At 54.0% G+C, this 15,713-nt stretch overlaps 1 protein-coding gene across 1 annotated transcript in view; it reads right to left on the bottom strand.

Annotated features, from left to right (window-relative positions):
- Positions 1-6,827: 6,827 nt before the first annotated feature.
- Positions 6,828-15,713, bottom strand: part of PIPOX (pipecolic acid and sarcosine oxidase) — a 15,359-nt gene continuing 6,473 nt past the window's right edge. Inside the window, exons 3-8 of the mRNA XM_004707325.2 lie at positions 10,844-11,057; positions 9,990-10,172; positions 9,058-9,210; positions 8,480-8,638; positions 7,799-7,874; positions 6,828-7,515 (exon numbers count right to left, since the gene is read on the bottom strand). Of these exons, the coding sequence (XP_004707382.1) occupies positions 7,385-7,515; positions 7,799-7,874; positions 8,480-8,638; positions 9,058-9,210; positions 9,990-10,172; positions 10,844-11,057 (916 nt within the window). The 3' untranslated portion in view covers positions 6,828-7,384. The remainder of the gene's footprint in view (positions 7,516-7,798; positions 7,875-8,479; positions 8,639-9,057; positions 9,211-9,989; positions 10,173-10,843; positions 11,058-15,713) is intronic.

Consider the following 15,713-nt stretch of genomic DNA (forward strand, 5'->3'; position numbering starts at 1 on the left):
TCCCCGGTCTTATTTTGAGAGCCTTCCAACCGAAAGGGCTCCTCTTCTGGCACGATCTCTGACTATGTTCTTTCTACGGCTACACATGAGGTTTTCAGTATCTGACAATGAATGCGCCTATTGCCATTCACAAGGTTTTCAGTGGCTAATTCTTCAGAAGTGGACAGCCTAATCCTTCTTCAGAGTCTGTTGTTGGTCTGGAGGCTCCGCTGAAGCCTGTTCACTTTGAGTGACCCTGCTGGTATTTGACATGCCGGCGACAGAGCTTCCAGCATCACAGCAACATGTAAGCCACCACGGTACGACAAACTGACAGACAAGTGATGGATGAAATATCTAATGTGTGTTTAAGGAGCCCTGATAGTGGTGGAGGTTGAGGGTTGGCCATTGGACTGCCAAGTACAAGGTCGCTGGTTGAAACCCACCAGGCACTCCATGGGAGAAAGAAGAGACTGTAAATCTTTGCAGTCTCAAAACCCTATGTGAGGTCACTATGAGTTGAAATGAATTCACGATGCTGGATTTACTCCATGCTAGTGAGTTCGGTTTTTAAGTCTGTGTTTAAATGGCTCTGATTGATTGATTGATTGATGGGTTCCTATTAGGATCCATACAAGATTGAGGAGCTTTCTGAAAAATAGTATGTCCAGGACCTTATCCCTTGGAGACTCTGATTTAATTGGTCTTGGGTGGGACCCAAGCATGGCATTTTTTAAAGCTCCCCTGGGGGTTTTAAATGTGCAGCCAGGGCTGGGAAATGTTCCACCTTTCCCCCGCTGGCGTTCCTGCCAGTCCCTCCACATCGAGGCTGTTAACTACTTCTCTGGGGGATTTCTCCGTCTCGGATTTCTCCGTCTCTCGCTGATAGACCAGACAGCTCCCAGAGCGGCTGGCCCAAACAAGCCCACTTGGCGGAGTTGCGGTTGCCTACCTCCTGCAGGCTCCTCTCTCAAGAGGAGCCCTGACTGCAGACACACCCTTCTCTTCCCTACAAACCCCCCAACCAGAAGTGCCTGGCCCTGCCTGCCTCCTCCCTCTGATAATGCCTGGTACCTGTTCTTGCCTCGCCAGCATCGTACATTTTTCTTTCTTTGTGAGAAGAGCAAAATTCTTGCCTCAGGAAAAGGTGAGAACTTCCCGGGGGCTGTACTCTTTTGCTGCCAGAGTGGCTCCCCCTGCGCTGGAACCCAGTGACGGGGCTGCTGGGAGCTTGGCAGAAGAGGCAAGGCAGAGCGGGGACTGAGTGGGACTTGAACCCCGCACATTTCGGGGAATCTGACCATCTTTTCTTAGCCTGCAGATGACGGCCCAGGAGCATTTTAGAGCAGCTTGCCACAGCCAGTGCTTTCTACCTCTGCTCACTGCCTCTTGTGTCCTTCCACCCTCCCGCCCACCCACTGCTGCCTCTGATCCCCTTCCCCTCCCCTCGGTCCATTTTTTTTTTTTTTTTAAGGATTCGTCCCTCCCTCCTGTATCCCCCACACCATGCCTCACTGAATGTTGGTGAAACAAATCTAGTTTCAAATAATGAGCAATCAACTACCCTGATGCTTGGGGCAGCCTGGGCAGGGGTGGGGGGGGAGGGGGAAGGAGCTGAATCATTTATAAAGCTTAATAAAGATGCAGATGAGCTGTGCTGACTAGGAACCCCAGAGCTGGGCTTATTCATTATTCAAAGTTATGTAAATGCCACCGGGTCCTGTGAGTTAGAATCCTGCCCCTCATCCCCATAGCTTCTCTAGGCCTGACAGACCCAGCCCGCCTGGTCCCCCCCACCCCCACCCCCCTGGTGCTCCGTCTCCCAGGGGTTGCATCCTCCCTGCCCTAGATCCTTACCCAGAAGCTCACTTCAAAGAGACATTCTGAGTCTGTTTCCTCAGATCTCCAGAGTGATAAGAAATCTTAGAACCCCCCCTTCTCTAGCCAGCAAGTTTGTAGGGGGGCCCTGGTCTTCAGGCAAGACTCACTAACTCACTCACTACCATGGAGTCCATGCCAACTCATCGTGACTCTACTGGACAGGATGGAAGTGCCCCGGTGAGTCCCACAGACCAAACAGCTGGAGGTCTCATCTCTAAAGATTTCTAGGGGAGAGGAGGGGTGGAATAACACACAGGTATGTGTAGTATTAAATAAAAAATTGGCACTGGGGAGTGGGGTGCCAGCCCCCACCCACTGCTACTACTATTACTACTACTCGGATTCAGTAATACTACTTCTGGGTTCAGTAATGCACAATTGTACGGTTGAGATATATAAGCGTTATATTAAAGTCATCGAGAGCATGAGAGATAATACAATAATACAGTCAGACATGTTACATGGTACCATTGCTCACCTCAGCCCAGCTTGGTGGTCCACGTAGAGAGAGGGGGAAGGGAAGGAGGGTAAGGGAACAAGGAGGAGGGGAGAGACCAGGGCGTGAGCAGCAAGGAGGTCAGAGTCTGAGAGAGAGCTATATTGCTGACTCACACCTATATACCTTTTGGGGGCAAGCCAGCCCACTAATTACAGGTAGAGACATACGTCACAGGGAGGAGCTGCACTATAGGTTACACAGCAATGAGAGGGTGGTCTAGGGGGTGGTCTCTGGGTCTGCATAGGAACATTATCAGTAGGGTGCAAACCTCTCCTACAGGAGCCTGTCCATTGTCCCCAGAGGCAGGGAGCAGGCTCACCCCTGTGGAGGGATGAGACAGCAGTCTGGCAACTGATTGCCCTCAGTGGGGGGATGCCTGCTCATCTGACCTCCCCCCACAGGTATGCACATGGTTTTAGTACCTCATAAGCCTACTTAGGGGGGTGGCTTCCCTGAGGTCTAACCTACATCCCGCCTGCTGCACTGGAAACCCATTACTGAAATAGACTATCCAAGAGCTAAACTCTCTTCCAGCACTCTTCTGAGAAAGACACATCACCATCAAGTCAACCTGCAACCTTCTGTCCTCCGGGCAAACTCACCTCGCTTCCTTCTTTGGCCTTAGACAGTTGAAGCTCCTCCCAAGTGACAGTCACATTCTTCTCAGCTCTTGGGCCTGTTATGGGCCACCACCCTCCGATAAGACAAAACCCAGCCTGATGCTGTGCAGTTGGATCCGAGGCCATGGCGAGACCCTATGTGTTAACAGTAGAACTGACCTCCGTGGCCTTTTCCTAGTGGTCAGCAGTCCTCCAACTTCCTCGGGCCTCGACCCTCTCTTACAGTTCCTCCTGTGGTGGTGACCCCCCAACCATAACATTATTTTCGTTGCTACTTCATCACTGTCATGTTGCTACTGTGATGAATCGGGCGACCCCTGTGAAAGGGTCGTTCGACCCCCAGGTTGAGAGCTGCTGTTAGTGGTCATCATTTCAGAAGCCGCTACTGGATGCAGTGAACCACCGATTTTCAGTGGCATAATGGGTTACAAGTTGGGCCGCTAACCACAAGAGCAGTGGTTCATATCCACCAGCCTCTCCCAGGGGGAAAGATGAGGCTTTCTGTCCCATAAAGATTTTCAGCCTCAGAGAGTCAAAAGGGAGTTTGGACTCTGTCTTATAGGGCTGTCATGGGTCAGAACCAACTAGATGACAGTTGAGTTTGGGCTTTGGGTTTTTCAGTCGAGCAAAACCCTTTGCACCATCCAGTGACCCTCCAGTTTAGCTAATACAAACTGTCCATATCAAAGCCCCTGGCTTGTGCCAACAGTCTATGCCCAGAAGCACCTCGGAAGAAAAGCCTGGAGACCTACTGACAAGTACAGTCAGCCATTGAAAACCGTTGGAGCACAGTTCCACTCTGACACGCGTGGGTTGCCGTGACCAAGTACAGTCAGCCATTGAAAACCATTGGAGCACGGTTCTACTCTGACACGCGTGGGTTGCCATGAGTCATAGCTGGCACTACAGTAACTAGTTTTTTAAACTATCTAGACCAGGCGTCCTCAAATTACAGCCTGCGGGCCACATGCGGCCCACCGAGGACATTTATCCAGCCCACCGGGTGTTTTTGCCCCGTTTGTTTTTTTACTTCAAAATAAGATATGTGCAGTGTGCATAGGAATTTGTTCATAGTTCTTTTGAAAACTATAGTCTGGCCCTCCAACGGGTCTGAGGGACAGTGAACTGGCCCCCTGTTTAAAGTGTTTGAGGACCCCTGGTCTGTCTATACTGTATCTTGAGCCCTTGTGGTGTAGTGGTTAGGCCTTGGGCTGTGATCCGCAAGATCGGCAGTTTGAAACCACCAGCCACTCTGTGGGAGAAGGAAGGGGCTTTCCACTCCCGCAAAGAAACTCACAGGGGCAATTCTACCCTGTCCTATAAGGTCGCTATGAGTCGGCATCAGGTGTTTTGGATAGTCCCTCTTTCCACGTCGCGGAGGCTCACCTGGACCCACGGTCACGTCTGTCTAAGACTCAAATTGCATCCCCCTGGGTCTCCGACACCAGTCTCCCCCTTTGCCGCACGACCCCCTAATTTTTCAGTTTATTGAGGCTAAGAAATGAAAAAACTGGGTCAGAGTTGTGATCCAGTGGATTGCCTCTGCGTTCCCTTCTTTTCCGGCCTGGCTCGCCTCCCACCCCACCCCCAATCTATTTTTAGCTCGCCTCTGTTTTCCATGGTCTGGTTGGCAACCACTGCAGGCCCTCTTTCTCTCCACTTCCCTTATCTCTCCCCTGCAGCCCGCACAGACCCCAGCTGCCCTCCCAGAAGTCCCTGCCTGCCCAATCGATTTGGGTTCCCATCCATTCTGAAGGGACGGAGGGTTACCTGGAAGGCGATGCTGGCCACGCTGGCACGGAAGAGAAGCCGGAGCTGATGCTGGTTGGTCTGTTTGAGCAAACCCTTCTTCTCGACTGACCCGCACCTCTTCTGCAAGGATGTTCCCTCTCCTCCCAGACTCGGGATCCCCCACATCTCCTCTTCCCCGCTATCTTCCAGCCTCACCCCCACCTAAGAAATGCTCCCTTCCTCCTATTTGGCCGTGCTGGCCCCGTTTCCTTTGGCTTTGAGGGGGGAAGCCCGGGCCGGCACATCACCTCTCTTTGACTCTCCCAGCTCCTTGGCTCCTCTGGGCTCCTGGGTGACCCCTCCTACAGAGACTTCCTCACCCTCTGCCCCTTGAGCACTCTCTGTTCCTAGGACACAGCAGTCTCCTTTGGAAAGGGCCTGAGCCAGCTCAGGCAGGGCTTGCCAGACGTCCCCCCACTTGTCCTGTAGACATTGGTCCCCTCCTCTAGCTGTCACCGACTAGCTGAATCTGGCTGGATATTTTGGAAGGGGGGTGCTGCAGCTGGCTGGGGGAGGAGGGGGCCACAGAGAACAAGAGCTGCACCAGGGGCCACCTGCGAGCAGGAGGGGTCCCCAACTCTGTTCTTCCACTGAGCCTCCTCGTGCCTTTAGAACGTTAGAACACCCTTTCCCATGCACCCCGGAGCCCCCAGCGGCCTAGTGGTTACTCATTGGCCTACCCACCACAAGGTCAGCCGTTTGAAACCACCAGCTGCTCCGTGAGAGAAAGATGAGGCTTTCTCTTCTCCTAAAGAGTGACAGTCTCAGACACCCATGGGGCAGTTCGACTCTGTCCTATGGGGTCGCTGTGAGTCAGAACTGGTTCGATGGCAGGGAGTCTGGGTTTGACTGGTTTAACATGCATCCAGGTGTCTGCATGATTCACTCTCCCTCTTCCTCCAAATTGACTCAAGAACCCCCACTTCCAAGAGCCCTACTAGATGGGAGATGACCTCCCCCATCTAAAATTGCAGCCCCTATCCCAGAATTCCCTATCCCCCCTCCCTGCTTTGGTTCTTCTCCCCATAGCACTTAGCACATTCCAGGAGCCGATATAATCCACGTACAGGTGCTGCTTCTGTGTCTTCTTCGCCCTAGCCGTTCAGCTCCATAAAGCGGGCTTTGCCTCTGTTTTCTTACCTGATACACCGCCCTGCCCCGGCACACTGCGTGGCGGGTAGCCGAGGCTTCATGAGTGGATGAAGGATCTTCTTTCATACACACCCCACCACCACCACCACACCACACCATAGAGTTGATCAGCACAAGTCTTCCCATTTCACAGATGGGAACAAGCCTGACAAGGAGAGAACCTTTTGAGGTCCCCCAGGAAGCAGACATGGCCGGTGGCTGACAAGTTCGGCTAGATCTTGATAATTCACTAGACCGAGCAGTGCTAAGCCTTGAAGGACGAAGGCAAGGAAGAGTCCTCTTCCCTGGGTTGCATGTCCATTGGGAATGTTTCCTCTTATTCCCATTTTCCACTCATCACTCCTCAGGGACTCCTCCAAACATCCCCACCCCACCCACTCCTGGTTTTTCTCTTCCCCCAGAATTTTAGCTCCTGTTCTCTCGGGTCCAACTGGACTAACCTGCCTGGGTTTTAGCAGAGATAGTCAGCCCGGCCTGGGTCCCTGGTCACACCCATCACCTCCCACCCACCCACCCCGCCACCCCGGGGTAGTTATGAGCCTGTTCTTTTCCAAAGCAATTAGTGCAAGGAGACCAGCCGACTCGGAGCTAATGCCGTTTCATTAAGTGGGAGCAATCCTAATGATAATAAAATGGCACATTTAACATTCAAACATTGAACAGGGTTTCTAAGCGAGTGTGTCTCTCTCTTTCTGGTATAACAGCTCCATCTTCATAAAGACCTGACAATACACCTTAATGAGAGACCGGGGAGCCGAGCATCTTTACAGAGAGAGGATGAGGAGGAGACAAAGGCTTCCGAGACAGGGAGCACCGTGCCTGGAAGAAATAAAGACTCCAGGAATTCCTGGGGAAATGGCTTCTGTGGTGCTGAGTTAGACAATTAGAGGCTGTAAGAAACAAGGTCACATGGCAAAGGAAGCCCACCACAGACATTATTTATTCATTTGTTTGTTCAACAAATTTTGTTCGGCAAACATTTATTGTGCATCTAAGATGAGTCAGATTTTACGGGATTCTGTGCTGGAGGAAGGCTCTAATTTTAGGAAAGGCGGCTTCAAGGGCAGGGACGATCCACTAGCAATCTTTGTATTTACCTTCCCTGGGGGCAGATTTAGTCAATTCCATCTCAAGTTCATCACATGTCCCCGGGAAGAGCATTTTTACAACTGCCTTGGTCTCTGAGCCAATGCCTTTTGTGCCCGCTCTCAACCGAGCCGTTCTCTCAGAGATCCTTACTGTTCTGTGATTAAAAAATATGGGGTTGGCCATCTGGTGCAAGAAAAGAGTGGGGCTGGGAACTGGCCGGGGACAGTAAAGGGGCCAGAGGCTACTCAAGCGGGGCCAAAGAAAGGCTTCCATCTGAACGTTTGTCCACAAGTTCCTTCATCTGAGACCTCTTCCCTGGCCTCGGGCTTCATTCCCACACCTAGTGCACACAAGGGGAGCCACTGGCCAAGGGTCAACGCTGAGTGTTGCCAAGACCAGGGAAGCGGTTGATTCGAAAAGGGGTCAAGTCATAGGATGGTGTCGATTTCATGCTTAATTCACACAGGATCTTGCCCACCACCGGGGACAGCTTGAATCCGTGCCCTGGCAAGAGGAGAAGAGGTTGTCACACATCTTCAGCGACAAAGAGGCGGGGCTACTTGGAAGTCCCTCCTGCCCAGCTAGAACTAACTCCTCTCTAGGTTGCACCCCGAAGCCAGAAGTTGCCTCCCACCATGCACGATCCTTCTCCAAGTGTCCAGACCCCATACACACTCTAGGTTCCAGGACCTAGCTAGCCAGCCCAGAGCCTGGAAACTGCCGTCGTGCCTGACACAAAGGAGATGGCTCAGCTGTAAGGTGGCCCCGTTCCCCTCCTCAGGCTCACCAGAGAATCCAGCTCCGATGACAATGTTGTCATACTTTGGGTGGCGATCGAGAATGAAGTGCTCATCAGGAGTGTTCTAGAAAGACACAATCACACCTGGGTCCTTTGAGGATAGAGGGAGGAGACAGGTACAGGCTCTGAAGGAAGGGGACTGGTCTAGACTTCTTTCCAGGGTCTTGGGGGGGGGGGGGCCGCGGTGTGAGGAAGAGGCCCAGAAAGGTTCTCCACATGCCAAGCAAGGCCTTGCCCCTTGGGTTCGCCCCTCTTTCTCATGGGTCCGTCTGCCTCTCTCCTCAGACAGAGCCAGGAACACAGTAGGTGCTCAGTTCCTGCTTGTAAACTAGCTTTAGCCAAGATGCCTCGGGCCCTGGTGACATCTGTCTCTTCCCTCTTTCCCCCAAGGCCCACTTAACTGTCACATCTTGCCAGAAGATCTTTTAGAGCTCTTCTGGGAAATGCAGTGCCGGATTGCCAGGCGTAAGCCTAGTTCCTTAATGAAAAAGACGATGAATAATCCCTAATGGGCCCCTCTCAGGTGGGTGTGAGCAGAACCTCAGGAATGAGCTCGCTTGTGGAGGTCCCAGGCTAGGCTAGGGGTCAAACAGAGCCTGGCCTGACCGACACACAGCGTGTCTACTTCCCTGGCCTGACTTTTCTGCGGGACCCTGCGAGGACCTGTACCGTGTACATGCAGCGTTCCGTGATGGCAGGTGTAGGTTCTAGGTCAGGTAAGTGATCGCGGACAAAGCGGCCCAGGATTTGGATGTCTTGGCTATCCGAGAGCGCCGAAGGGCAGTCCCGCTCCTCGGGATCTGCATTGTTGCCGTGGTGATAGCAGACCTGGCTTCCAATCAGAGTCGAGTGAGCCGTGAGGGCCGGGCCTTCCATGCAGACCCACCCAGCCGAGGACCTGGGTTAGGCTTGCACACAGCATCCCCCATCCATCATCCCAGCCTTCCCCAGTTCTGAAGGATGCTGTGTGCTGCCGTAGGAGGTCGCATTGCTGTCCACACGGCCCCTTCTCCTCCTGCACCCCCCCCACCACCACCACACACACACTATGTTTAGGAAGGCAAGCCCCTCCAAAGGAGGGCTTCCTTTGCTGGGACAGTTGAGGGGCTTGTGTTGCAAACACTGAATAGTGGAGCAGGCTTCTGCTGCTCCCTTGTGTGGTTTTAGGGGGTCTGGGGAAAACGAAAGCAGCTAGCCCATGTCTGTGTGGGCACCTCCTTTTGCCTTCCCTTGCCCTTCCTGTTCACCTTCATCATCCCTGGGTACTCTCCCGCAGGCAGCCCGTAGATGTGGTGAGGAGCCTGGTCCAGACCCAGGCCCAGGAAGCATGGGAAGGCTTGGGCCACACCATAGCTCCCAGGAACCTTCTCACGCCAGTAGCACACGTTGATCCGCAGGGTCTTGGAGCAGGCAGAGGAAGTGAGAAATGAAGAGGCTAGGTCACAGAATTCTCTAGACCAGGAGGGCGTGTCCTCCTGAGGTACTGCAGCCCTTTAATAAGTCTGATGTCCACCTTCCCTCAGGCCTCCTGGCTTCCTCTAATTCTCAAGACATTCACACATTCCGTGCTTTACTTTGCAATGCACAAAATTCTCCCCTCTCTCGCTCTCTCTCTCTTCTCCCAGAGACTGTGCCCCAGCCCGTGTGCCTCTCTCTCCAGGAGTTAATAACACACTTACAGAGCGCTTGGTATTGGCCAAAGTCCCTTGGTGGTGCAATCAGGTCATGAATCAGGTCATGAGCTTGGCTGCTAGCCAAAACGCTGGAGGCCCTCCTTCCCCTCGAGGTGCCTCAGAAGAAAGGCCTGGTGACCTCCCTCCAGGGGAACCAGCCCTTGAAAACCGTATGGAGCACAGTTGTACTTTCCCATGAGTTGGGATTTTCCTTTTTTTTTTTTTAAACTACAGGCCAGATTGTCTCCTTAGAGCTGTGCGTGTGTGTGTGTGTGTGTGTGTGTGTGTGTGTGTGTGTGTGTGTGTAATCTTATAACTCTTAAACAGCTCTGTGGAGGTAGCTGTTACCCCCAACCTCCATTTGAAAGGTGATCAAACAGTCTCAGAAGGTGAACTGATTTGCCCAAGGGCACCCACTAGTGACAGACCTGAGAGTCAAACGTGAGTCCATCTGTTCCCAAGGCCTCTTTTGTAACGTGCCAACTCTCGGACTTCCAGCCACGTACCTGGAGAGGGAGCTGAATTCCCAAGGGAGCGAGGAGCCGGTTGGTCCAAGGGCCTGCCGTGATGACCAAGCTCTTGGCTTGGTAGCTCCTGGAAGTGGTTTTTACTGTGACTGGGAGCCCTGGGGTGATCTCCATCACCTTCTCTCCATCGTGCACCATGCCTCCCAGCTGCCGTACTGCATCCTGAAAGGGTAGGGAGGTGGAGAGGCAGATAAGCTACACCTGTGCTTCACCCTAAGGAGTCCTGGTGGGGCAGGGAGTTTACATACTGGGCTGCTCACCACGAAGTCGATGGTTCAAACCCACCAGCCACTCCTTGTGAGAAGGGTGAGGCTGTAAAGATTACAGTCCTGGGAACCCTTTACGGGGCAGTTTTACTCTGTTCTATGGATTTCTGTGAGTTGGAACCGACTTAATGGCAGTGGGCTTAGGCTTGGGCTTGGTGGATGGAGTCCCTCTCAGGGCAGCAACGAGAAACAAGCTCTAGTCCTCCTCTCCTCCTTCGAGAAGACCTAGCAGGGTGTGTGGGGCCCCTGGGTGGAACAATTGGTTAACATGCACAGCGGTTAACTGAAATGCTGGCTGGTCAAACCCACTGAGAGGGACCTCGTTAGAAAGCGATCTCCTGAAAAAGCAGCCATTGGGGAGCACCGTTCTACCTGCCACGCACGAGCTTCCATGAGTTGGAATCGACTCGACAGGGCCACAGCTGGTTTAGCAGCGTGGATCAAAGTGCCCTAAGGGTCAGGGCTGAGTCGACCAAGGCTCTCATAGGGTGGGGGCCCAGCACGGCTGATTGGAGCCCACATGCCCAGACCGGAGAGGCCCATTGCCCCTAATGCTGTGTATGGCACCTGGAGAGCTCGGAGGGCCTTGTCCGCATACAGCACTCCTCCAGACTTGTCCAAGAGCCCCGACTCTCCCCCGGACAACCGGATGTTGGGGAAGCGTTGCTTCAGTTCCTCCGACGGAAGATGCTGGTGCGCCACCCCGTGCTTCGACAGAGTGGCCTGGAAGGCCCGGAACTCTGGGTGCTCCTTCAGTCCCAGCAGCAGCAGTCCAGTCTCCCTGGGGGATAGGGAGAGCTGGGTGAGCACAGGAGCCCGGCTCCTGCCGTTTGTTCATACTCTTGCCTTAGCTTCTGCACCTTGGAAGTAGACCTTCAGTCCGTTTGATGGGATTTTTTTCCCCTCTTGCTCTTGCTCCATGCCCATCCACACTTTTCATCTCCATTAGCTATTCTTTCTCCTCCCCTCTCCACCCGCTGCGCATTTCCCCCACCCTCGTTGTTCAGGGGAGGTCAGGGTGTGTGTGGTTTCTTCCTGTGTGTCTAGCTCGGTCTCTCAGCGCCTTCTCAGAGGCTTGCCTCCTTTTGTGAGAAGAACCATGTGATGGATCAGATTGTCTCCTCCCCAGAGATACAGGGCCCCTTGCCCCCTGGCACCTGGCACCTGTGAATGTGACCTTGTTTGGAAATAGGACCTTTGAAGATGTTCTCGGTGCTGTTGCAGGAGGTTGCCCTGGAATAGGATGGGCCCTAACCATCTGAAAGGAGGGTATTTTTATCAAAGAAGGGAGCAGACACGGAGATGAACAGCAGCCAGGAGAGGGGTGAGGAATGCCTGGGTGACCAGAAGTTGGGAAGAAAACAAAACAAAACCTACCCTGGAACCTTCTGAAAGAACACGGCCCTCCCAATGCCCTGACTTTGGACAAGCCCCCAGAACAGCGAGAGGATCCAGTCCTGCTTCCAGAAGCTGCTGTCACGGAAATACCGCACGAGGATGGCTCTAGCAAACAGAACTGTATTCCCTCACCGTTTGGGAAGCTGAATTCAGGGCCCCAGCTTCCTCTCTGCCGGCTCTGGTGGGGGGGGGGGTCCTCGCCCTCAGCCTTCCTCTGGCTCTCGGAGTGTCCCCACGGACTGCCCTACTCCTGGCTCTTCTTTCTTAGTGGCACTCAGGCCCCTCATTCTGCTCACGTTCTTCTCCCTCAAAAGAGAAGAACTCAACATGCAACCCATCCCTTACCCTCATCACGGCCATCGAGTCCAGGCTGACTCATAGTGACCCGGATAGGACAGGGTAGAACTGCCCCTGTGAGTTTCCGAAACGGTAACTGCTGACGGGAGTAGAAAGGCCCGCCGTTCTCCTGCAGAGCTGCTGCTGGTGGGGTACACCCGATTTTGCAGATCGCAGCCCACCGCGCCCCCACTAGAGGTGAGGATTTACAACCTACAAGATGATCCTCAGACCACAGAACGGAGGATAACCGAGAATCGTGGGCAGGCCAAGTGGACATGTATTTGGAGAGGATGCGGTTCACGCTATCACCCCACTCAGCTTGTGGCCTTTTGCTCGGGCAGCCTGGGAAGCTAAGGGCAGCGGCAGTCACCTTGCAGGGCCAGAGCTCACAGCAGCCCTACGCAGAGCAGAGGGATACCTGGCCCGGCGCCTCCTTCGGGACGGATGGCGATCAGGCTGGGTTCTGTTGGGATCCATGGTTGTCACTGGCTAGTTTGGGGAAGCAAGTAGATCACCCAGGCTTCCTAGCCTGTCTTAGCCTGGAAGCTCCCAGGAACCCCATCTACCAAGGCTCACCCTGCTGGTATGGAAAATACAAGTAGCACAGCTTCCGATCTCAGGGCAATGCCGCCGTCGCCACCATTGAGATCTGGCTCTGGCTCTAGTCCTGGCTGTGTGACATCATTCTGGTCACCCACCCCTCAGGGCCCCAGCTTCGTCCTCCAGGACAAATGCCTAGTCAACTATCAGTGGTTCCACATGGGGCGGTGCTGTCCTCCCCCGAGGGGCACCGGAAATGTGTTGGGGGCCATTTTTCGGTTGTCGCAATACCTGAGGTTGCCACTCACATAGAGTGGGCAGAGCCAGGGAGCCTAAGCTGGCAACACTAAACAAAGAAACCGAACCCAAATGCCAATCACATGTCCAATATCACGCGTGCAGGGATCGACTGCATGGGGAAGATGAACTCAGGCGAATAACATCCGGCAGAGGCACAGGAACACTGTCTGGGGTCCCCCGGGCTCTGGCAATCAATGCAGTCATTCTGTGATTTTGTCTCCCCCGTGCCGCCTCCTTGTGCCTGTGCGATTCCTCTCCTTGGTCTGTGAAAGCTGTTGCTCTAGAATGCACCCCATCTCTCCGTCACAAGAGACCAGGGTTTCCTGGTGGGGCTGGGAGTCGGGGCCTAAGCGAAGCCTGGAAGGTCAAGCCTTGGGACCATCCCTGTGGCCTCTCTTGGCTTCAGCCACCGCAGTGACCAGCCGCAGTCTGGTACAGCCCCCAGGTACCGCATACAAAGCTCGTAATAGCCTATAATGGAGTCTCATGGATATTACATGCTTCCAAATCCCACATTATCTGGTTGGGGGGATTAAAGAGAAGATTGGGAGGAGGCAAGGACACAGTGGGCCCTGGGGCCGGTGTCAGTACACAGAGCCGCGCAGCGCGCCCAATCCATTTGCCATGGCCCCCGCCTACCCAGCATTCACCGCTGGTGAGATAGCAACACGAGCCTCCTGCTCTTCAAAGCTTGTCAGAGGAGAGACGCTGTAGCACTCCCCACATGACAGCCGACGGCCCTTTTTCTGTGGTCCGCACCCCGCCCCTCACCACCAAGAATATCAAACCGGTTCTCAGGTAATGAGAGCTTGTCTTAGCAAACTTCTTGATCAAGAGGAGCCTGCAGAAAGCACCAAGGCAGAATGTCCTTGAGTCGTTTTTGCCGAATGAGACCAGGCCTGAGAAAGACCTGACTTAACCCTCTCTCTCCCCTGGCAGACCTCACGTCAGACCCAGGGCCCACGAATGCCACAGAACAGCCCCAGCCCTGGCCCCTCGGACTCGCTGAGATTAGAGTTCCCCTCTCTCCCTTCATCCGTTTTTTGTTCCCTCCTTCCTGGAAATAAGAATTCCGCTTACGGGATTATACTGTATGTGGGGAGGAGGGGGTGGGGGTGGGGCGCACTCATGCCAAGACCACGGGCAGATCTGTCGAATTATGAAGTGCCGAGTGGTGTCCTAATTCCCCCGTCGTCCTGTGGCAGATGAAACGGGAGCTCCCAGCCCTGGGAGTAATCAGCGAGGTGAGTGTAATTGTGCCGATTGTAATCATTTTGCTCCAGCTCTCTGCCCCCGTGGCATTTATTTCTTAGCCCAGATATTGATCTAACAGTGGGGAAATTTCCATCTGAATTCGTGATGCTGGACCCTCCCCTGGTCCGGAGATGCGTGTGGGAAATTCTCATTTTCCGTGGATCACAGCTGAGCTATTTGGCCTGAGGGAAACCGCGCACTGCTGGAGAAATGCCTTGGATTGGAGAGAGATTTTTGACCATTAAGAGCAAATCGGAAATAAATGTAAAACACTGCCTGGAAATGCAAAGGCCGTCATTATGGGAGATAGGTGAGAGGCTCTGGTGGGAGATGCTTAGAGAATTGGAAATCAGTCAATCAAGACTGGGATCGGAGAACGGGTCTTTTCTCCCCAATATGAAGATAGATGACTTCCATGGGCAGATTGAAAATCATTTAAGTGCTGATTTTCTTAATGGCTTTTCTTAGATCCCAATAAACAGACTGCTCATCCTGCATCAATTTCTCCCCCCCACCCCCACCCCCCACCTCTGTGCTCGGGGCCTCCCTCTCCCCGTTTCCTGCTCAGATTAAGGCTACAACTTTGGGGCAGGAGAAGGCGAGGGCGTCAGGGACATCTGCAGGGAAGAAGAAAGCAGACTAGCCAGGAGAGGATTGGTCAGAGTGGGACCAGTAACGGAGGATGGAGACTCCCAGGGCTAGACAAGTAGGCAGCTCCCAACTCCCTGAATGCCTATCAGTGAGTAGAGAGCATTTCCTAAGCGCTCTGCCTTCTTCCCAAGCCTGGCTGCACCCGGCTCTAGGCGTAGGTCAGGGAAGATTCCTCCCCAAGGCCTTGCTGGCTTCTCCATAGCCCAGCTGAAGCCTCGGACATGACGGAGGTCAGGAAGCCAGGCCTGGATAGGAATCTGCATAGGCGTTGGCGGGCCGACCTGGTCATGGGTGAGCAGGCATTTCTACTAGTTTCTATAGCCGGACAGAGGGCAGGGTGGAGTGGGGAGGACAGGCTCCAGGCTTGCCCTCGGTTACAAGTCCCAGGCAGCATCAGCTCTCACAGTTACCTTGGGGACGGGGTTTGAACGGGGACCAGGTAATGGCTGCTGTCTTTGTTAGTTTGGGAGCAGCCCTGCGCGTTTCATCTTCCGCTCGGTGGGCCGAGGTGGAATTGGTTAACCAAGACTGCTCCAGGGAGGGGATGTGGCTGACAAGCCAGACACTGGCAGACACAGGAAGCAGCAGCTGCGGAGGGGGCCACCAGCTTCTGCCAGCAGCTGTACTGCCTACGGCTGTGATCTTGTCTGATCTTGTCAGCTACGCAGGGGCAGCCCGGGTCAGGAGCTAGATAGTAGGACTCAAAGGGAGAAGGCGGGGCGGGAAGGAGCCGGGCCACCGAGCTGGGATTTGCTGTCGGTGTCAGCGGCCTGGCAGTGCGCTCAGAAAAGCTTCAGACCTTGTGATCCCGCCCATGTGCCGCGGTTCCCAGCCTGTATGCAAATGTGCGGAGGCCACCCGTGTTTGGCAAGCAACTGTCACAGGCAGCAGCAGAACGGAAAAACACTAGACACCTGAACGCCCCACTCCTAAAGGATGATCGTGCCCCCCCCCC

This window comes from Echinops telfairi, unplaced genomic scaffold (genome assembly GCF_000313985.2).
Source record: "Echinops telfairi isolate 266 unplaced genomic scaffold, ASM31398v2 ScPeMD7_7458;HRSCAF=8496, whole genome shotgun sequence".
Taxonomy (NCBI): domain Eukaryota; kingdom Metazoa; phylum Chordata; class Mammalia; order Afrosoricida; family Tenrecidae; genus Echinops; species Echinops telfairi.